The 21968-nt window shown below is 37.1% G+C and overlaps 2 protein-coding genes and 4 long non-coding RNA genes across 10 annotated transcripts in view; 4 read left to right on the top strand and 2 right to left on the bottom strand.

Annotated features, from left to right (window-relative positions):
* Positions 1-28: 28 nt before the first annotated feature.
* Positions 29-6806, top strand: LOC126915769 (uncharacterized). Of its 4 annotated transcripts, none has more exons than XM_050720743.1 (5): positions 29-120; positions 597-800; positions 2111-2241; positions 5806-6013; positions 6419-6806. In XM_050720743.1, exons 2-5 carry the CDS (start codon positions 723-725, stop codon positions 6650-6652), a joined length of 651 nt encoding a protein of 216 aa, XP_050576700.1. In that variant the 5' UTR covers positions 29-120; positions 597-722; the 3' UTR covers positions 6653-6806. The 4 variants fall into 4 exon arrangements, with proteins under 4 accessions (XP_050576700.1, XP_050576731.1, XP_050576710.1 ...); XM_050720774.1 differs by having other exon boundaries at positions 42-120; positions 630-800; XM_050720753.1 differs by having other exon boundaries at positions 69-218.
* LOC126915776 (uncharacterized) lies at positions 1167-3239 on the bottom strand. Its single transcript, XR_007710325.1, has 3 exons — positions 2735-3239; positions 2421-2653; positions 1167-2301 (listed from the first exon to the last, which is right to left on the bottom strand). It is a non-coding gene; the product is annotated as an uncharacterized LOC126915776 (long non-coding RNA).
* LOC126915797 (uncharacterized) lies at positions 3239-3720 on the top strand. Its single transcript, XR_007710338.1, has 2 exons — positions 3239-3431; positions 3529-3720. It is a non-coding gene; the product is annotated as an uncharacterized LOC126915797 (long non-coding RNA).
* A 1175-nt stretch (positions 6807-7981) lies between the features above and the next one.
* LOC126915781 (uncharacterized) lies at positions 7982-9454 on the top strand. Its single transcript, XR_007710326.1, has 2 exons — positions 7982-8172; positions 8253-9454. It is a non-coding gene; the product is annotated as an uncharacterized LOC126915781 (long non-coding RNA).
* A 2316-nt stretch (positions 9455-11770) lies between these two features.
* Positions 11771-13783, bottom strand: LOC126915788 (uncharacterized). The gene is made up of 2 exons (XR_007710329.1): positions 13337-13783; positions 11771-12775 (listed from the first exon to the last, which is right to left on the bottom strand). It is a non-coding gene; the product is annotated as an uncharacterized LOC126915788 (long non-coding RNA).
* Positions 11987-21968, top strand: part of LOC126915725 (SPARC-related modular calcium-binding protein 2) — a 33653-nt gene continuing 23671 nt past the window's right edge. For both annotated transcript variants that reach the window (XM_050720680.1, XM_050720671.1), the window contains exon 1: positions 11987-12724. In XM_050720680.1, the coding sequence (XP_050576637.1) occupies positions 12638-12724 (87 nt within the window). In that variant the 5' untranslated portion in view covers positions 11987-12637. The remainder of the gene's footprint in view (positions 12725-21968) is intronic.

Here is a 21968-nt window from a genome sequence, read left to right as displayed (position 1 = left end):
CGATCTCAGCGCCTCTTCTCGAAATCAAAGCAAACTTTTATATAAAAAGAGAGAGACTCCTTCTTCTCTGGTTTTCACCGTGTTGTTGCAAAGAAAAATCCACAGGGATATAAAGATAGAGTGCGTGAGCGGGTTGAAAAAGCGATATAGGAATAGGAAGAGAATGCTGTATAGAGAACTATTCGTGCATATTCGCTACATATTCGTATAATAAATATGTAAGTACAACACCGATAAACGAGCGGCGTTAGACACATGCCTCATTAGATAAGGATAGAAAGCGCCTCTATGCAGCGTTCTATTCCTATTCCTATATCGCAACCACGCTAACATATGACTCGCGTACATTATCTTTATATTTTTATGGAAGAATTTGTGAAAAAGGAAATAAAAATATTGAGCAGCCATGAAAATATTTCACTTCATACTAAACCGATAAAGTAGATTGTAGATGACGCAAGTTCTTACTGTCGCGTACCGCCACAGCGGCGAACATTTCGTTCAAATCTTTGGTTGTTAGTGTTTATGACAACCTTGCTCAAAAGATGTAAACTACAGCTTGAAAACGCTTTTTAATAAGATTTTTATGTTAAAAGATTCGTTGCAAATACTTTCTATATTTGGGATAGACCTAATTACTGAAGGAAAGAAAGAAATCAATCGTATCTCCGACTGCGATAATTATATAACCTACATATACAATTGGAAGATTGAAGCAAAGTATGTTCCCTGTAAAGTCTAATGTGAAATCGACGTTGCTCTGTGGACCAGCAGAGTTGAGTCAATCTTTTATGTTTGAGGTAAATGAATCAAAAAATATAAACATAATAATATTTTGTACATACAAACGTAGTTCAGTAATTTAAAATAAATAGTAGAATTAGGATTGCACAGTGATAGAGAAATTTGCGCGAACTGGATACGATATAGAATAAGATTTCTTAATTTCTTTTTCCAAAAAGATCAAAGTTTAAATAGATTAGAGATACTTAATGAGTTATTAAAAAATATAAACAATAATTGTTTAAACGTTTACATGAAATAATTTATAATTGCAAAAATGTATTTCAAACTCAAATACTCGTGTCGATACGATATTGATGTACAGTTGTGTTTTGTTACTGGTCGCGAGGAAGGATCAAATATGACCAATTAGCAAGGCAAGGTTTAGAATAGATATTTTTCTTTGGCGTGAAATTACATACGTATTTATATGTAGCAAAGAATTCGGATTACATCGAATATGACTCGATATCTGAAATTTTTGAAAGACTTCATAACTCTTGAATTTTAAACCTTCACAGATTTTTAGTCTTTAAAATTTCTATAAGTCATGAATTTTTAAAAAATCTAGATAGATTTCAAAATTTGAAAAGTTTAATGGTAATTTCTTATTCTCCTGATATGTTGTTTTGTCCTTCATATCTTAAAATAAAGAAATCTATCAATTTATCTTTAATATTATACGTATTCAATACCTATCAAGTTTTCAAAACTGAAATATATCAGCAATTTCAAAATTTATCAAAAATTTAAAAACTCAAGACCTATCAAGAGTTTCAATGCATTGAAGACAAAGTAACATACATGTATAATTTCTTATAATATTATAAATACTTCAACTTCTCTAAATTTCATAGAACTGTAGAATCAACATGGAAGAAATAGTGATGAAAAAATATTAAACGAGTCCTTGGAATTCCCTTGCGTAGCCCGAATGTTAATAAACAGAATTTGATAACATACTTTAAAAAATTACAAATGTGAAACGTTGACCCGTAATGAGATAAGTCTTTCTAAGTATCCAACCATATTTGAAATGTTTCCTCCGCCTCACGAAGACGTGCAAGGAGTGGTGGGGATATTAATGGCCAGTTAGCAATGCAGGGTTTCCGTCGGTTAGCAAGGCAGTGCTGTATACAATATATAGCGCCTATAACATACTGAAAACATACGGAAACATGATAGGATTGATACGTTGTTTCCAAATCTCAAAAGCATTCTAAATATTAGCATTAAAAGTCAACATTATTGCACGGTCGGTGCTCGTTATGGAACTGTTTTGTTAAAAATGGTATGGACATTTCCGGAATCGAGTTTTCCTTCGTAGGTAGCAATTTACTGGGCCGAAGAAGGACGCCGCGTCGTTTACATTACACCAACTCCGTTGGAGAGACTGCCGGCAGCCTGTCACGATAGAAGTAATCCAGCACCCGCGGCTTTCAAGCTGATGAGATTTATGTAAGCGGAACACTTTTCTTGCGGCGCTTCTGCACGTGCATCGGCCTTCGGGATTCGTTTCTAAAAAGAGCGTCAGATTTATATCCATTTAACTAAACTAAATCGCTTATTTTGAAATCGTTTGTTTCGCTTGAATTTTGAATCTCGAATGTCGGTTAATATATTGCGGACTTACTCACTTCGTTCTAAGACGCAGAAGAATTTATCAGTTCTTTTTGATCTTCTAAGAAGAAAGATCGTGTTATTTTTCCAAAACTCGTTCATGGTCGTTTTGTTTTTTTTTTTTTTTTTACCATAGAAAACCTTCGTGTATATGTTACGTGTATTATATAAAACATTTAGAAATTACATTTCGTCTTTATCGTAGTGAGGCGTAATTATCCTGAATATACTGGTTAAATTTGAGATCAATCTGAGAATGTAAACAATAGTTATAAAACATTTGTTGTAAACATATATTTAGTAAAAAATTAGAATATAGCCAAAGAGTCACCTTAAGCATATAATAAATGTTAAAGATGGTCTTTTTCACTGAATATTAAGAATTATTAATGTAACGAATAATTTGTTGCTTAATACTTCTATGATCTCTGTGAAATATATATTTGCACTAAATATTTTGTAATTACCATATATATTTTCAGATTTATTTCAAACTTTACCGATAGAACCATTCGTATTTCGTGATAATATTGACACTAAAAAATTTCTATAAGCATTCAAATACTTTCGTGAGCTACTATATATTAACCGATGGAGTCATAGTGAAGGATCGCAGCGTTACGCCATAGAATAATAATATGTAGAACGGTTTCAAATTCGAGAAGTTTGTTCAACGTACCGGAAGCGATAGATCAAGGAACATTAGTTACTTCACACGTCACACGCGACAGGTATTGACATTCTACGTGCATAAACATATGCGTTGTTTAGAAGCGATCGTATTTTCAGAAGAGGCTGCGTTAACTGCACATAGATCACGCCAGAGAGGTTACTCATTCTCAGCTGCTTTATGTAGCGAACTACAATGAGATACGCAGTATAGTATCGCACAAAGAACTTTGATTCATCGTTGAATAAATTTGCTTGAACCGAGTTACAATTTGCAAATATAGCGTGGTATAAATGTAACGATATATAAATCGAACGCTTCGTAAAGAATTGAAAAAAGAAGGACTATTTTCACGTATGTACGTACATATACACACGAAACTTAAGCTTTCGTTATCGTTAATCGTTCGAAATTATCTTCGATTTTAACGAATGATACTTGAAACTATTTTACAGAAACAGCCTGCAGATTCGATTTCAAAACTCTATTCTTGGCCGATTTTTCCTTGAAAAAATGATGTTTCTTTACAGATAAGAAATTCAAGAGAAAATTCTTAATTATATCTCGGTCAATCATATCATATATACGTATCCACACGTTAGAGAATTAATACCAACAACAAGCTGGAGATCAAACGCATGAAAAATGATCGATATCGTTTTCATTTTTTTCCAAGTCAATTTTAACTACGCAAACACTTACGAAGCTAATCCTTCGCGGATAAAACGAGGCAGTTTCGAAACGTTTATTCTTTCGGTTAGATAAACAACTGAGTCCGCAATTTTTATACGCGATTCATCGTGGCACCAGAAGCAAGAGTAAAATAAACGGTGGAACCGGGGTCGTCGCAAATCAGCTGCTTCCTTCTTCTACGGTTTATTTTTCAAAGCTGAGATTTTATCTGTCCACGCTTGAGGATTCGTCGAACCGTGCCTTCTGGCGAACGAGGAAAATTCTCTTCTCTAACCGCGCCTGTTCACTTTACTTTGCTTTTTTCACATATGTAGGTTGCAGTTCATTTCTCTAATTATCTCGCTTCTTAGTTCTACCGTGTATGTATACACGAGATGCATACCTATATATAGTATAGTCTGTAAAAATGCAGAAACGTTGGTCGAAATGCGGTAGCAATACGAATGTTAATCTAGTTCAGGCTTTCATTTAAATTTTAAAATCAATTTAATCAAATTAATAGTAAGCAACGATACTTACTGCGTCCTCATTGAATCAAGAAATTATACATTTAAGTACCTATTCGGTATACATATACATTTACTATTTAAATATCACTATTTGTGTGGATGTTAGAGTTAGAAATCTTTCTATTAATTTAGATTCTATAATTTTAAAGAAGCAAAACAATCTTATAATTTAAAGGAAGCTCCTAGATCCAACTTGTAATTAAACAATTGGCGAATCTGTAGATGAAAAAGAATGTTAAATCGAAAGAAAAATTTGCAAGATTCTACGCGATATCGAGTTACAAACAATGGTTTTGTTATTGCATACGGGTTTTTAGAAGTCAATCCAATGACGTTATAATATTCCATTATATATAATTACGCGAATGATAGAGAATAAAATTATTAGTGTTCAAAAAATTCGATATTTTAGCGTAATAATTCGTATGAATTAATCATGAATCACTGATAACGTAATATATATTTAGATTCGTTTATTTAATTATAAACAGAATTTAAATTTTGACAGAGATACGATTCGCTATAGATCTATTCGAGTACTGTTATGTAATTTTGATTTACTCTCGGTTGGAGTGCGCGGATTTAGACATTGTGTTGGATTTAAAAGAACTGACTGATTATATATTAGATTTACAAATGCTATAACGCTTTCACTTTTGGAAACGAAGTTTATTGATTTTGAAACAGGTTTACACCAAGACAATAAACGAAACGCTATTTTACGTTTATTACGGCATCCATTTACTTAAGCTATATTGCTCGCGGGATCTTTGCGCCGTTTGTTTATTTTCCAGTTACCAATCATTCTCGATGCCGAATTTTTTCAATAAATTATTATATTCAGGTGTTCATGGTAATCACTTAAACGTTTCAGATTTTCTTTACAGATATATATCTATCATTTATGTTACATGTTACGAGATACGAAAGGACACATTACTGTCTCTTAAATTTCAAGGAAAAAGCTTTAAAACAATATTTCCTAGACATAATTTCCTACTCGAAGAATACATACAATAGCGTAAGGAAAATATGCTTTATACATATATATACGCATAAAATGAATTAAATATACCATGACATACAGTAGTCGCAAATAACACGTATAAAAATATATTCATAAAACATAGTATTTTGATTAAGATATAGCGTAATATAATAGTATCGTTTTAATACTATTATAACGATATAATAATACATCGTAGAATTCATGCGATTAACTCGAAACAAGGCGCAAAACTTACCGATAGATGTTCGCTGCTTAAATTGATAATAATTATAATGAAATATAGTAGCACGATAATTAATTGTTATTACAACAACGCAATAACGATATAATGTATCTTAAGGAGGTAGGGTAAATACGATTTGGTAAGATAATGTAAGAAAATCCAAGTGGATCACATCTGCTTCGAACGAACTGCGATCATTCTGTAATAAGGTTGCATTACGCGCGCGTAGTGCAACAGTGAATCCGCTTTCGATTATGAAATCGAACGCAAAACGATCACGAAGAAATCAATACCCTAGGTACTTGGAGGACTATAAGGCTCTCGCAAAGCTGCTCGTCCAGCTACACACCTTCGCCACTTTGCCTTCTGTGCTCTTGATCGACGACTTCGACGCCTATACCGGTAGCTATAAAGAAAGTGAGGTGTTGCAAGATGTACACACTGCCAGAACGTGTTCTTTGATTCTCGACACGATGAATTCTTGCGCGCAAATCCTGAAAACCAACGTAAGTAACGATATACGGTTTGCTGGCTAGAAGTATTAAGACATCTACTAATTACATTTGCTGGGAATTTTACCGACGATCACGCTTGCTGGAAGCTTTATTGGAATTTCCTTTTTTTTTTCTTTTTTTGTAAATTGTATTTATTGACAATTTTATTACCAATTAGATCTTTTTGGAAATCTTACTGAAAATAACGTCTGTTAAAAAATGCAGTGTAAAACGCGTATGATGAGACGACAGATTTGTAGTAGTATAACTAGGAACTAGAAACACTGAAATGCATTTAATAGTTATGGCTGGTTGTGTAACTCGATGAAACAAATATTTGGGAAACAAACTATACCGAAAAGGAAAGAAGAAATTATTATGAAAGAATAAAGAAACATTTGTCTGCGTTTGCTTCAGGTACATGTGTGCGCTTGGTCCTCTTCCGCGATGCAAGACATTAGTCTGTACACGATATACTTCATCAACGTTTGGAGTATAACAGACGAAAAGGAGACTAATACTATATTGCTGCAAAAATACATGCAGGAGGCTCCCACTGAACAGTGTCCGACCTATAAATACTGTAAACTCGAAGATGGAACAAGAGTGTTGAAAGAAGTTCTGTATGAAGCTACGAGGGAAGAATCTTAGAAATTCATTTTGGGATTACTGTTAATTAATTTGAAGAATATTAAGAATACCGAGCAGGATACGTATTTAAGAAGAGTATTTTACATAATATAATAATGTAGCAGGACTTTGATTGGTCTAATACATTGAAACGATAGATCGTATTTCCGTATTATTCTTCGCATTATTATTATTTTCGTATTATTATTCGCATTTGATATTTTACTTACATTCCTTTTTATATAAAAACTTTATTGAAATAATTAATAGTTGATTTACAATTTATTTATTAATCGAACAATCGATATTTCAACGTAACATAATTTCAACTTTTCTAATCATGTATATTTGATGAAATACATTCGCTGTAATTTAAAAAGTATTATATGCTATAACAGAGAAACGATACTCCAGAAATATTCAGCGATACTCCCTACAAGCGAAATGTTGCAAGAAGGCAATGAAGTCGATAGTTAACGCACCAAGCTCCGTTCGCGCGACACTCTAAAAATCTAACACCGTCCTTGAAATGCGTTGAAGCTCCAAGACCGCTTGCAGGCAGCGCAGCGGCTCGTTTCATTTCTGTATACCTACGGCAAATTAGACTCGAAGAGGTTCAACGGAGAATTACATTTGCATAGAAGACGCACAGTGCTATAACCAGCGTCACTCTGCTTCACCTTAAAACCTGTCTATTAAACTTCCATATTCACGTTTTTACATCATAATGGATACACTGTCGTTCATAAGTACATATTAGAACACTTTCAAATTAATGCAAATGTATAAAATATAATCATATATATACATAATTAGTAGATATCTATGTAATCTATAGTTAATATTTAATTAGTATAATTAAAAGAGCAATAATTACAAGCATATAAAAATCGATCTTGTGGAAATACTTAATTTAGGTGCGTCTGTACAACGTTGCAATGTTACAGCGATTGAAGTATGTTTCTAGTCGCGTTCTAAGAGTTTATGTAGGTTTTATACACTGTCAGTTATCTATTACACAATTTGTTGCAAAGTCACTTGCGATGCTGATATGGTAATTTCTTTATTAGTTTAAATTTACCAAAATATTTGATGACATAGAATTAACACGTTCTTCGATCGTAATTTTGGAAATGTAATAGAAATATCAACTTCTTAGGATTATACCAGCATGTAGAAATACTTATTGGCGATAGTGTACACTGTAATAATTTTCTCAACACCGTCATGGATACGAGAAAATGTAAAAATGAAAGAAGAATTAACAGAGTCTAATTATAAACCGATGAACGACTTTTCTATTGTCGTTATTCTTCAAGGCATAAAAACGCTATAACAAACGACGGTAACACAGCGAAAAAGACAAGTGCAGGGGGCTTTGGATGTTGGCGTCCTATTGTCTGGTTCTTCTGCTCGACCAGGTCGAGAGCCCTTCTCGGGAAGAGCCCCCATATAGACTGAACCGACCACTTGTTCCGATCGGTCCGAAACAATCTGAAACTGACAGGACTATGGACCAGCCGTGGGCTTCTCGCAGCGAGGTAATAAATGGAAACTTGGAGATACCGTAAAGTCACCGTGAACGGGAAAATGTCACAAAAAAGACGCATTTTTTTTCCAGCTGACGATACACGGATAAGGAGATACACTAATATCATCGAATAAATAGAAGTCGATGTATCATAACTAAGATCATAACTAACTATATCTATAATTAACTACGATTCTGGTGCGGTCTTGGAATGTTGTATATCACGATGAGATACACATTAGTAATGATTCTTTCATGATTTTCAGATCAAATTTAAGAAACGGTTTGCAGCAATAAGGAGACAAAAGAGATCCGCGTCTTAATTGATTTTTTGTTGGTTTACTCGAATTATTGGAAAACGGAGCTGCCTCCTTGTTACAGCAGCCACTTCGATCTTCTAACGATAGAAAAATACGATTTCGTCGAAAGAATCCGGTAGGGCTAATCAATTACAGATCGATCGGACACGAAGATATATACACATGTACGTGGAAAGAAAGAGAAAGAAAGAGAGCGAAGGAGAAGAAGAGGAGGATAATTACGGAGCAGAAAATTGCAGGGTGACTTATACTAGCAGAAGTTTGCACGTCGCGAATGAACCGGCTCTTGGTGGGTTCAGGATCAGCGAGACAACGGTAAACCACCGTCGTTGGTCTGTTGTCGTGATGAGGAGCAAGAAAGAGACAAAAGAGATGGCAGAGAAGGGACGAGTAACGAGAAGAAAGAGGCAGAGGAAGAAAGATGGGAAAAAGGGAGGGAGAAAAAGCGAGAGGGAAGATCGCATACCTGAGTGAACAGGTGTGCCGGAGTGGACGACGAGTGAGTTGCTGTCCAGCCGACGGCGGCTTGGCCAACGAGCAGCCTGTTAAGTCCCTTCGTGCACGAAGAGCAGGGACGCAATCACTTCGCCGATTTTAGAATTCGCGACCGATTGGAATTCCACAGAGGAAAGTAAAATCCCTCTGAAATCGCTTGGGACTGTTTTAACAACCGGCTATTGCTTTAAGTCGAACGTCTCCCGTCAGAGATCGTAAAGTCCCGCAAACGTGCAAGATTAATGTCGTTCGTTGAACGCTTCGTTCTTCATTTTCTTCCATATGGATTATATTAAGTTTTGATAATTAAGTTTTGAGATTTTTAGGATTGTTTTTAAACTTACACGTACAAGAATTCGTTGTAAAGTAATCGAGATGTCTGATCGTAAACGGCATATTTTAAATCCGAGTACACAGATCTTATCGAGAAGTTTTCATTCGTTAAAGAAAGTTAAATTAAAGAAAGATTTATAGTTATTGTCCTCGATTATTCATATTCGAAATTGACAGTCAATCGTGTCTAAAAAGCCCGAGTGATTTATTTGAACTACGATTGACAAGCAATATCCGAAGAGCAGATTGTAAATGTAGAATGACTTTTGTCTCCCTGGTTACCTCAGACACGGCGGTATAATTGCACTCACGATCCTCGCCACTTTCTCCGCTGGACCGAGCGCATTCAAATACCAACAGCTACTTTAAATGCATCCACGGACTCAGTGACTAACTGCATCTTTCTTTCTTTTTTCTGCCGATGTCTCAGACTAAACTTGCTTCTGTCTATGAATATTTATGATCTTTCCTAATAACAAACTCTACTTCATTATCATAATTTATTCCAATCATTTCTATTTCAAATTAGTATTTACATCGTTATAACCGTCATAGTAGATAAATTGTCAGTGTACGATCGATAGAAAGAAGTTAAAAAGAGATTCTAATAAGAATTAAGAACAAAGGACGAAACGACGAGGATTATTTTTCTTGTCGGTTATTCGTCAAGAAGAGGAAGACAAATCGAGTACGAAGCAGCTAGTAAAGTTGTTTAAAGGTGGTTAATAGCCAACCCTACGAGTGAATTACACCCACGGATACGTAGGTAGCTGAGCAATAGCGCGTTATTATCTCGCTCGCTACGCCTACCAGTGGAACGAGTTCGATCGAAGAGTTCGATCGTTCTGGCCGATTAACCATCATTGTGTTTTCTTGTCTCGAGCAGGTGTCTCGAAGATAGATATTGCTTGCACGCGACAACGTTAGGAATTATCGATAGAACGTACAAACTTACGGCCAGGTTTAAATCTGACTTGGAGCTTAATCTCACGACCTACCTTATATCTAACTTTATGTAGTGTCTACGAGCGTAAAGTGAAATATGGTATTTGCGCGTCGTTCTGCGTTATAAATCACAAATGATAACTGTATAAACTACGTATTCGTTGGTTCCATAACGGAATCGTCATCGGGCATACGTGGCATTAAATATTTATCGAACGGATCGTCTCCGAGAACTTCTTCGATAGATATTTCGAAATTAGGATTTTCAAATAGAACCAATTATCGATTTTATACTTCATTCGCTATCGCGTTTCCTCTTAAATTGACAATTAATCGGTATCTTTTTCTTATTTGTAGAATTTATCGAAATCGATACCAAGTACTCACCGTTAAGAAAAATTCTAACGTATCGAGTTGCATCGAGGAGGGATCTGATAACTATAGCGTAGATATTTCTGCATTTTTGGAAAATTAAAAAATGCAAAAGCGTAGAGAATGCGTAGGATATGCAAAAATATGCAAAGGAGAGTTAAGGTACTTCCTGTAACAGTTAGAAGATGAAATAAACTTCTATTTAGGTGTTACGTATTTAGTTATGTCGATAAAGACGTAAAATTGCATAAACATTTCGCAGTGATTTACCGTTGACAAAAACAGAACAGAAGAACAATACGTTCTATTATTCCATCGAAAGGTTACGGCAACATTGTTTTCTAATTCCAGATGTTCTTTGCGGAACTGCAGAGGACAATCGGTCGGAGGGTGATGAAAGCGCGAACTACGGACACGAAAAGAATAAATCAGGTCTCCGATTGAAATTTAACGAGGAACCTGGATGGTCGCAGGTGTGCGTCCATTTCTAAACGTACGATTCTCCTGCACCCTCTCACACCCCTTTACCAACTGGTCGGTCGCTGTTAAAAGCTACATTCCATCGGCCAAACAACCAGTTCTGAATCGGTTTCGAATTCTCGATGGCTCATGAATCTTCGATCGCACGGGACTACACGTATGCCTAGAAGTATGTATCGAAGAAGGCGGAATGAGCACCGAATTTGCTTTATTCGTATCGAGGAGAACGCATAACGTGGTCGTGTTACGGTACGTTGTTCCTCTGACGGGGAAATTGCTTTTTCAAGGAAACCGAAACTCTCTTTAAACGGATAATCTATGGATAGATAGGTAGTTTCAACTTTTGCCGCTCTTATACGCGCACATCGGATGTTTTGGTAACATCGTAAACGAGATATCATATGAAATTAGTTTATTTTTGCTGTTATCTGTATCAGACGGAGCAACAGCATCAAGAAGAACATCAGGTACCGATACGAAAAGCTGCTGATGCGATTATGACGCGATAACGAAGCGAGATAAAAATAAATGTTGCATAAATGATTTTTTTGAATAAGCAGTATCGGAGATTTAATCGTTTCGTTTGATCAAATTTTGTTAAATAACTTAAGCAGCAGCTAAAAATTTGTATGCAAATATCCGTCGATCAAAAAATTTCTCGCATAATTTTCAACATATATTATCAAAACTTTCCACATAATTATATTATTTCATCGAAAGCGATCAAAAAGTCACGGTTGAACGATCAAAGCGACACCGCTCTACCACGCATCGTAAACGATACGTTATAAAAGCATTAGACTTGTTTGTTGTTCATAAATCTCGCTGAAATAATCCTTCGAATAATACGTCTCTTTAAAACGGAGTTTATCTTTTCGAAACTTAACCGAGTATAATTTCAGACGATATAATCATCGGTTAAAGCAAAGCGTATAACGATGGATATAAGCGATCCTGCGATTCCTCGAAATAGCGAGCGAGTAACGAAGCTCGGGCACGAAGTCCTCGTCACTTTTTTAACCATCGAAATTCTCCGATAGCGACGAAGAGGAGCGTAACACACAGGACTGCAACGGGGAGTCTGCCATCGGGCCGAGACAGGCTGCTCCAGCAGGCGAGCAAGTGCCAGTTGCTCGGCGGCAGTTGCCACGGCTGGACATACATTTGCTTCCTTTCGTCGAGGTCTTCGTTTACATGCGACTTACCCCCGTCGCGGTTCTTTGAAAGGGAGTTCGAGGGTCGAAATTAATCACCGTGAAGGAAAGTGACGAGAAGCCGAAATCGTGGAAGCATTTCGAGGGAAGAAATAAGCGGCAAACGAGAGGAAAAGGAGATTGAGAGAGAGATAGAGAGAGAGAGAGAAAGAGAGAGAGAGAGAGAGAGAGAGAGAGAGAGAGAGGGATCATGAAAAGGAGGATGCCATGTGTTAGGAACAGTGAGTGCGTGTGAGTGGCGTGCGTGTTACGTGCGTGTCGGCCCAGTGGCTTCGGTCCTTCGACCCTCGAGGACGTACCACCAGCCGAGGACACGATGATGATCTCGATGATACAAGCTGCCATCCTCCTGTCCGTCTTCGTTCATCTCAATGCCGCCACCAACACTATCACTATGGCTAAGGTGAGTACGTAATCGAACGTTGTCTCGTTTGGAGAAAATTTTGAAGGTTCCCTAGAAAATGGAAAATTGATATACGTTGCATCGTATCACGGACAGGGTAGAGTTTTAATTTCGTCAAAGGTGATCGTTTTCACCGAATAGCGTGGAGTGCTTGAAAATTGGAAATTCTTGTTGAAAAAGGCAAAGACTCTGTGAAACAGCGGTACAAAGGTATGTCTCATAGTACGATACAGTCGAATTTTATCTTGGACAGAGCTGATGCATTTTAGTATACAGTGTTTGAAGAAATTAGGGAAGCGTTTAGTCAGAGGATTTGATTTATGAAACGGTTTGTAAGATAGCCATATTTAATGTTTATTAATAGCAGTACGTTAATAAACGTACATCTAATCGATATTAATAGTAATGTCGTTGATATGAGTATATTTCACATACACGAATAATGGTGTTATCTTAATCTATTGTCTCGTAACATCGGCTGTAATCGATAGAGACATACTCGGAGGAAACAAGACTCTTTTGTCACTTGTCAGGTATAACTTCTATTATCGGAAAAAGAAGAGATTACAGAAGGCACAACCGGGTCAAACGTTTCTTTGCAATTCAACTTACGTGATCTCGTAATCACCGCAGGTAATATCTGCCATGCACCGTGCAGCGTGCAGGTGCAACTATACTCTACTAGAAGCGTTAGCCGGTTAAATAGCTAGCAGTTGGTTGTGTAGTTAAAAGGTATTCATGCGACGATAGCTGGTTGTTGGTTAATTAGACACGGTTCGCCAGTACGATAAGCACGGACGAGGAGAACGGTTTCGACTAACGAAAGAAACGTTTTTTATAATAGTTGCACGACGGAAAAATTATTAGCACTTGGCGCGCGCGTTGTACAATCGTTTCACGGCCTTTTAAGTATCCCGCCGTACGATACAAATAGTCTTTTGTTTGCACCAGTCAAAGAAGAAAGGTAAATAGCGGTAATATCTGAGTCTCGATTAGAGATCCGACAGCGTAACTTTTCTTTCTTCTTTTTTTCAATATAATTATAAATACGCGAGATATCGTGCCTCTTTCTCTGTCCCTGTTTCGCTCCCTCTTTGCGCTAATGATTAATCGAGAAACTCAACGCTATGCTCGTTGTTAAGTTAATTATGTGGAGCAGCCGATAACTTACTGCTTTTAACACTGGGTAGAAAGATAATTTTGATTTCTCGTTACGAAATTTTATTGCATTATACTCGCTCTCTTTCTCATTTTTCCTCTTTCTCGGTCTTCCGAGAAACATGTCGAAACGAACGATTCTTCCGTGAAATAGTAGCGATTCTTATCAACGTATCGTGACGTGTTCGATCGCCGTGTGTTATGGTGAAATTTTCGTATTTCATAAAAATATGATTCATCGTTAATTTAATCTACGCCCACGATCGCACAAGGCAACGCTATTGCAACACTTTGTAATATTCGATAGTGAGAACCGAGTCTCTTCTTAACCCCTCGCCTTCTGATCTTTTCCGCGACTATATACATCTGCGTTAACTAGCGACTGCTTTAACGCCATGTCCGAGGCAAAACGTTGAAATATTATACACGATTTGTATTCAGTAATCTACGGTCTTATAATATGGAAGTAAAGCCAGAGTTAAAATTGAACTTTGATACAAGTCCGACTCCGTTCCATTTGATCCATAATCCATACCAGTCTGATGATTCTCGCTCGATACTATGAGACAAGGGGTTAAAAAAAAATTCGTGTAGGTGGTCTTATGGCTATGCCGTGAATGTTGCTTGAAATTCATATTTTCGAGCGTACAAAACTAAAGTAGTTGGAAGCTAAACAGAGACTTTCTTCCAACCGTTAGATATTATAACGAAGACTTCACACTGGATACTTTGTATGTACATATTTCTGCATACTAGATGCTCGATTCTGTATATTTTTGCAGCTTTAAGCGTGTAAACGCCTATAATCTATTTATGGCATTGAGAGTTACAACTAGGTTCGTCGGAAAGTTTTTCTTCTTATAATTAAGTCTCAACGTAATATTTATCGTCGCTCATAGCCGTCTTTCGGCAATTCGTTTACTTCGTCGTTGTTAAATTTTTCGTGTTTTATCTAAACATTTTATCTAAATATTGCCGCGTCTCTACGACCTGTTACCAAGTATCCGACGTTCTTTATATCAAATAGCTTTGGAAATATCTAAAATTAAATGTGAGAAACAGTGGAAAATTGTCCCCGTAGATGTTTTATTCGAGCCTCGTAAAGAATGCAATTATCGTTATCAGCGATCGATTTCTTCGCCGTCTTTTCTCCTAGATTAAATTTTCAGATTCGAAGCGCGAATTAGATTCCAGAGACACGGCTTGAAACGCAAATAGAATTTCAGATTGAAATGTAAATTAAATTTCAAATTGAAATGTACATATATTTCAACCACCTGCGTTTTATGAAAAATCCACCAGCGAAGTTTCAGATATACGATCGAACGTACGTACAATCGGAAAGGTGTAGACGTTTCAACTGACCTGATACAATGCCAAATATCTCGGAATATCACCAGTATTCACCCAGAATAGAAACCACGGCGTCTAATCAATTTCCGCGATAGAGGCGCATGGGCGATCCACGATGACAGACGCCAAAGAGAAAATTGCATTTATTTATGTCGCGGTCATTCGTTTCCTTCTTATCGAATTAATTACGATAAAAGTAGCCGTGTGTGTCCAACAACGTTGTTATTTCTTCGTATTTTACCGTTTGTTTGTAAACTACCACGTTTTCTTCGTGCACAAATCGTAAAGAAGTAGTTACGAGGGACAAGCTTCGTCGCAGATAGCACGATTTTTCATTTCGACGTCGGGATAACGATACTCGCTTTCAATTATATACTCTGGACGGTTAAATGGAACGCGTAAACGCGACGAAATAACGCTCCTTCGCGACAACGCCGATAAAATCACGCACAGTTTCCAGGAACATGTTCTAGAATTAAGAGCGTTACACACGTATTTTCTGACCCGAAAATCTTCGCTGGCATAGCGAATTAACGATGTTAATAAATCGCGAATATTACGTCGGTGGATAGTAGATTTATGCTCGATGATTCTGTTGCTCTGTTTTCCTTGGGCTGCTCCTCGGCCGCCGGTCTCTCGATATATCGGGAAAACGCTTATCCTCTCCGCGAGAAATGATTCTCGCATTTGCTGATCCGTTATATTCTCTTTTCGCGTGGCAATGCATTTTGCGATTTAATCGTTTCCAGCTTTGGCCGATAGAAATTTCTAACGATAATTTTTAGTTAGTCAGGTACGTTTAGGTATTACGTTTTAATTTCAACTATTCGAGCATCGTGCATCTAACGGTTTTGCTGATTATTAGGAAGAAAGTAAAAGAAAGTAAAGAGAAGAGTAACTTTTTAGGGAAGATAGAGTTCTGTCGTTAGCAAATTAGTTCGGCTAATGGATTTTCTAATCTTCGATGCGATCTAAGTTTCAACTTAATAGCGATACCCACTAGATTAAATCCTTAGTCCTACTAGAATCAACAATATAAAGCTATTATAATCCATGTCATTGTATCACGCCAAATTAAGTTACTGAAAATTCTCAACGAGAATTGATTGTAAATATTCTAATAAATAAAGAAAAAAAAAAAACTTAATAGCGAAAGCTATTAGGTAATCTGTTTCCTTAAATCAAGGAAAACGATAATTAGACCGCGGATATTTCTGTATTTATGGGATATTTGAAAGTACAACGTAGAATAGTCGTTGTTATAGTATTTAATAAATGAGACGGTTCTCTATTTCCATTTCATCGTCGCATTCGCAAAAATATGAAATTGCCATGAAGCTAACGAAAATCGATAAGAAATCGTAACTTGGCAAGTTGGATGGAAAAGGCGAAACGAGCTCGAAAAAAGCATCGACTCTCTGCCGAAAAAGGCGCATCCGAAGAATCTGTTGAATTTCTTTTCATGCCCCCTGTCGAGACCACTTACGTAGGCACAGATTTGCCATCGAAAGGAATTCATACGTGGGCACACTTGGCATCCGAACAACATTTCTTTTTTTCGCTTTTTTCTCGCCTCTCTCAGTTTCGATTTTACACGATCCCGTCACGCAGACAAACACATATCGGCCGTGTTGCTTTTTTCGAGCGCATTTCGCCTTTCCGATCGACCTTCGCGAAAAAGGACGCACGTACTCGCGCGTATCATCGATCAGCAATATTTGTGGCACGCAAATTTCACTCGCGTGCAATAAAATGCCATTCATTCGGAAATTCCACGCGTTAATCTCTCGATCGCGCGTCCTTCCGATCTTCGCATTCTTTTCGCCGGGCATCGCGAATTTTTACGCTTCCACTTTTAATGTCTCGTTGGCCGTGGAATTTCTGACGTCTTTTTGCCGCCCATAGAATGTCTTTTTTCTAGTACATGATTTTTGTGTATAGCGTAGTATCGCGTGTAGATCCGAAAAACGATATCCAGAGAAAGGAGTATTTTCAATATAAATTAGTTTTCGTTAGAAAAAATGACGAGTCGATGTCGTTGCATTAGCGTAATAATCGATGTGACATGGTAGAGACGAAGGAAACGATATTCAGAGTCCAGGGAAATTCTCGATATAAGCGAGGTTTTAATACAAATTATACTTTTGGTAATTAGGGAAGAATTTTCTCTGTAACATAATTTTTGCCATTTATAACGCAGAGAATGAATCGATAGCTAAAGGAGGACGACGATGTCTTCTTTTATGAGTATCAAATACTTAAAGCTTAAAGTATCTAAAAGAATTATTAATTATTTAATTTATCAATTATTAACAACGTCAACAGTGTTCTTTATATTTTTGTAAAAAACACATACTAGAATTAGAATTAGAACCAGTTTTACAACTTATCATTTCAGTTATTATCAGCTCGATAAGATGTAACGCGAGTCCTTAGGAAGATGTCGAAGGAGTCTGATTCTGATTTCAGTTCTCCTATTTACCAAAGGTACAGTGTCCTACCAGAAGAATCGTAAAAATATTTTAAAACGCAAGGCATCAATATCCACTAATCCTAAGCGTTATTTTTCTAGAATTAAATATAACGATATCGTCATCGATAACGCTACCAATATTATTAATTTCAACAACATCGCCACCACCGTACGACGTTAATCACATCAACGCAGCAACATCCAGTCTCCTCAAACTACTTTCGAGCGAGCGTACGGTTCACTTAAAAAAAAAAAAAAAAAATAATCTAGTTGTCGATTCAAAGCTATAAGCATCTTCGAGTACCTTCGTCCATAACGTAGCGAACAAACGATGCCAGTATAACACGAACCGAACACGTTCCACGGTTGTTTCTTTCTTCTCATGCCCGTACCTAGTCAGGAATTTCGTTCGTTAACATTGAACGTATGCAAATCGCTGGAGACGAATTCTTCTCACCGTGAGGCGACAACCACGAGCCTTATTTCCGTGTAATCTCAACTTTCTCATAGCCGGCGAGAAGAGATAAAACGATCCGTACGGTCCAACCGATCCAGACGGCCAGGCTCGAACTCGTCCAAAGGTGCACACGTGCAACGTTTAGCTCTGCTTGTACCTGGAAAAAAGAAACAGCTTGCTTCCAAGTACACATTAGACGGCGATCGTATCTCATCCAGTCTTGTTCGATTTTCATCGAAAATCCTACCCTTTATTTCCTTAGATGAGACTATTGCAAATATTATGGCTCTTCAGCGCCAAGTGTTTCGAGATGTTTGATCTTTGCACAACGAATCCCACGACCATATTTCGATTTGCATGCTTCCCATCGACATGTTCATTTTACAAATAACCGTTACATAGATACGTGTAATATGTACGTGTGCAAAAAGGTTTGCCGAGGTACAGTGGTATACGAAAATCTTCGGTCGAATAGATTTTTCGCTTTGCGATTGATTGTTAAAAAGTGTATTTAAAAAGTATTTAAGAAGATTTCGATTGATATCGTTTATAAAGGCATGGTAAATACAAGAAGACGATTCTTGGAATCGCTAGAGATGCCAGAGATAAGATGTAACAGGATAAAATCACGGTTAAATTCGTAAAAGTTATTGTTACGATTTATCCCTTCTGGGGATAGAAAAGAACAAATGATCGCTCGACTCGATTTCAAGTTCCTTGTAACATTAACATTTCAAGATCGAAAGTTCTTGTATGGTTTTGTGGTTACGAGATATAACACAGCCATATGCATGTAATATTTTCTATAGAATTTTAACTGACATTGGCTACAAGAGCATAATTACACACGTACGCTATTAGACAAAATTTGTCAAAGTATTTTGCACGTGTTACTCGCGCACCGAGTAAGCAGAAACGAAAGCTGAAAGCGTATCGTTTCGAGAAAGAGAGAAATTGACGGGACACGTGTGTCTTCGATAAGCAGCTGATGAATCGCGTCTTGTTCGAAATACAATACTTAATAGAATTTTTTCAGCGCCGCGAAGAAGACGTCTTGAATTTCGTGTCTTAATTCATCCGAAGACGAGCAATAATTAATAAGAAGCTGGTTGCACGAATGGCGAGCATCAAGCCGCGAAAGAATGTGTCTAAGAAACCTGTTTGGGGAGAGCCAATATCTTACGAGGTCCTCTCCTCTTTACCTCTTTCTCTCCTCTCCTCTCGCCGTACCAGGAACACACATGTGCACCTTCTCGTGTGCATTGCGACACGCAAAGCTTCCCCCGAATGCTCAGGTGTTGGCAGATATTCCCCTTTCTGCCTTTTGTGCATCGTTTCACCTTCTGCATCGTTAGCCGGCCAACTCCTCGTCGTTTCGGCTATTAGCCTCTCTCGAACGTTCCTCGTCTGACTGATTATCCAAGCCGATTAACGTCGGTCTTCCCGTAATAGGAGAAAATTCAGTTTTGCGAAGTTCCAATGAAATTTCGATAGAACAAGTAGGAGAAGAGCCGCAGAACGTCGAAGCTTAGCTATCGCGATTTATGAACACCGAAAACAACTTTAATATCTAGGAGAGAAAATATATTGCTGTTGTTTTTTTATTATTTATTGCTGTGTTTTATGCCGTCTTATTGAATTACGTGGGATCGATTCTCGTCTGTTACCTTCCTTGTCATCTCTTCAGCAACGATGTAATGCCATTTTTTCAAAAGTTCTGAGCTCTGCTGGCGAATATCGTTCTTAGGTGCATTTTTGTGCGATGTTCCGCCTCGTTCTCCGTACTCTCTGCCTTTCGTTGAAAGATTCTCTTCGTGGTAAAAGATTCAATTCAATGAATGACACAAAAATGCACCTAGAACGTGATATTTATGTCGACTGTGTTGGTAAATATTTTTCTAGCAAATGGCACAAGTTTTGAAAAAATTGCATCCATTACGTGCTAATTGGATAACACGATATAAAACGCAAAATATCGTGCATCTGTTATTTATCGATAAAGTGGAAGAAATCTTTGGGACAACCTATTTAATACTTTATTAAACTCGTGGAAAAGGCACACGTTGATTTATTCCATTGATCCGATAAGTTAAAGTGCATCGCGATAAGCAAAGAACGTGTCTGATAAAAACTATATCGAAGGAGCAGAAATAATAAATAGTCTGTGGAGGAGCACTCTAAAAAAGATACGAAAAGAGGCAGACGATATGCACATAATTCGGTAATAAAAACGTTCTTTCAGTTATTTTCGAGCCAACTGTGTCCTTTAGACACATGTCGTTTGGATCGTGTATTTGATCCAAAATTAATAAAATTAATAACAAAATTTGAAATTTCTTCGATATATAGATACGATATACCGACGTTAAATTCAAGCTTGAAAATGAAATTTTATTTCAAAGTATAATAAAATAAGGTTCGTCGAAGAGTAAATATAATTAACGAGGCAAACTTTAATCGAAATTGGAAAGTTAAATTTTGCTTCTAATTCTTCTTCCTTCACCAGGACAGCAAAGTATATGGAAGAAGACTAAAATATCAATAGACGAGCCGAACTATAGCGAAATATAGGAAAATATACACAAAATCATGAAATCTTTGAATCTGTTCGATCGGTCCAAAAATACGCGAGAATTCAGGCTATATGCTTGCCGGAGCATACGGTCCTCAAAGTTTTAAGCCACGTTCACAGCAGTTCTATCAACGGTCGTTACTCAGCTGTTTCGCTACTGCACAAAAGCGATATTTCATCGTTGACTCGGCTGTTTTTCGCCTCCTGCCGGTCCACATTCATATCGTATCATTAGCAATGGGATTTTTAACGAGTTTCCTGCAAGAACGCGAATAAGGTTAACCTTTTCCGCGGCGGATTCCAATCGGATCCGATCTATATAGCAATTACCGAGTTGGTAACGAGGTATTCGAAAAGCAATTAAACTCATAGTAATTTTACGATCGGTGTATCAAGCGTGCCGGCCCAGGACCTTGATCGTTGATCGGTTGCTATAATATCGAGTTTTATCGTGACTCAAATCGATCTGCCGCGCCGCCGTCGCTACTCTATAATCAATTTTCTCGTCGTGTCAACTACGGGGGCAATTCGGTGCCGCATGGCGCCAATCTGCTGGAACACTTCCTTTTTTTCTTCTCTTCCATTTTCTTCTCTTTCTGCTTATTCGCACATACTATCGGTCCTAACTGGTCGAGCACTTTTGCTGAATTTATGTCGTAACGCTATATGAATTTGTGCGAAACTAACGAGTAGAAGTAGTTATTATCTATTTTTGGAGTTGACGAACTATACGTTTAAGTTATTGATAATTTGAGCGTGTTTATGCATATTCATATTATTATATACGCAGCGACTGAATGAAAAAGAAGAACTTGAGCAGACACGTGTTTCACATCCTAGTTTGGATATTTTATACAGCTTTACGTGTTACGCGTATTCGGTGCGTTTCGCACCTTTAAACTTTCTGTAAATGCACAAAAATCGATGTAATGTATTAGACGTCGCACCTTTTTCCTTTGATTCAGAATTTAGAAAATTAATACAGGAGGCAGAAAAAGTGTCGACGCGCGTATTAATTGATAAATATCTTAAATATTTGAAGTATATAAATATACTGAATTTCGTATCATTTAATGGCACTTTCGCGCGTCCGGAAAAATTCGATACAATAAAAATAGAACGTGTAATTTAATAGAAAAAAACGCTTCATTAGGAAAGGAGGGTACGCGTCAGTACTTTTTGTAGCCATTATACGTACGTATAACACAAAGTGCCAGATGAATCATTGCAT

Source organism: Bombus affinis, chromosome 1 (assembly GCF_024516045.1).
Source record: "Bombus affinis isolate iyBomAffi1 chromosome 1, iyBomAffi1.2, whole genome shotgun sequence".
NCBI lineage: Eukaryota > Metazoa > Arthropoda > Insecta > Hymenoptera > Apidae > Bombus > Bombus affinis.
Note: the sequence above shows the minus strand (reverse complement) of the source record. Positions and strands in the feature narration are given on the sequence as shown.

Excerpts from the sequence above, each read along its gene's own strand:
- LOC126915769 (XM_050720743.1), top strand. The coding sequence starts at position 723 with ATGTTCCCTGTAAAGTCTAATGTGAAATCGACGTTGCTCTGTGGACCA. Across the intron at positions 801-2,110 it reads GTCAATCTTTTATGTTTGAG|GTAGCAATTTACTGGGCCGA; the intron begins GTAAATGAATCA and ends TTTCCTTCGTAG. Across the intron at positions 2,242-5,805 it reads TTCAAGCTGATGAGATTTAT|GTACTTGGAGGACTATAAGG; the intron begins GTAAGCGGAACA and ends TCAATACCCTAG.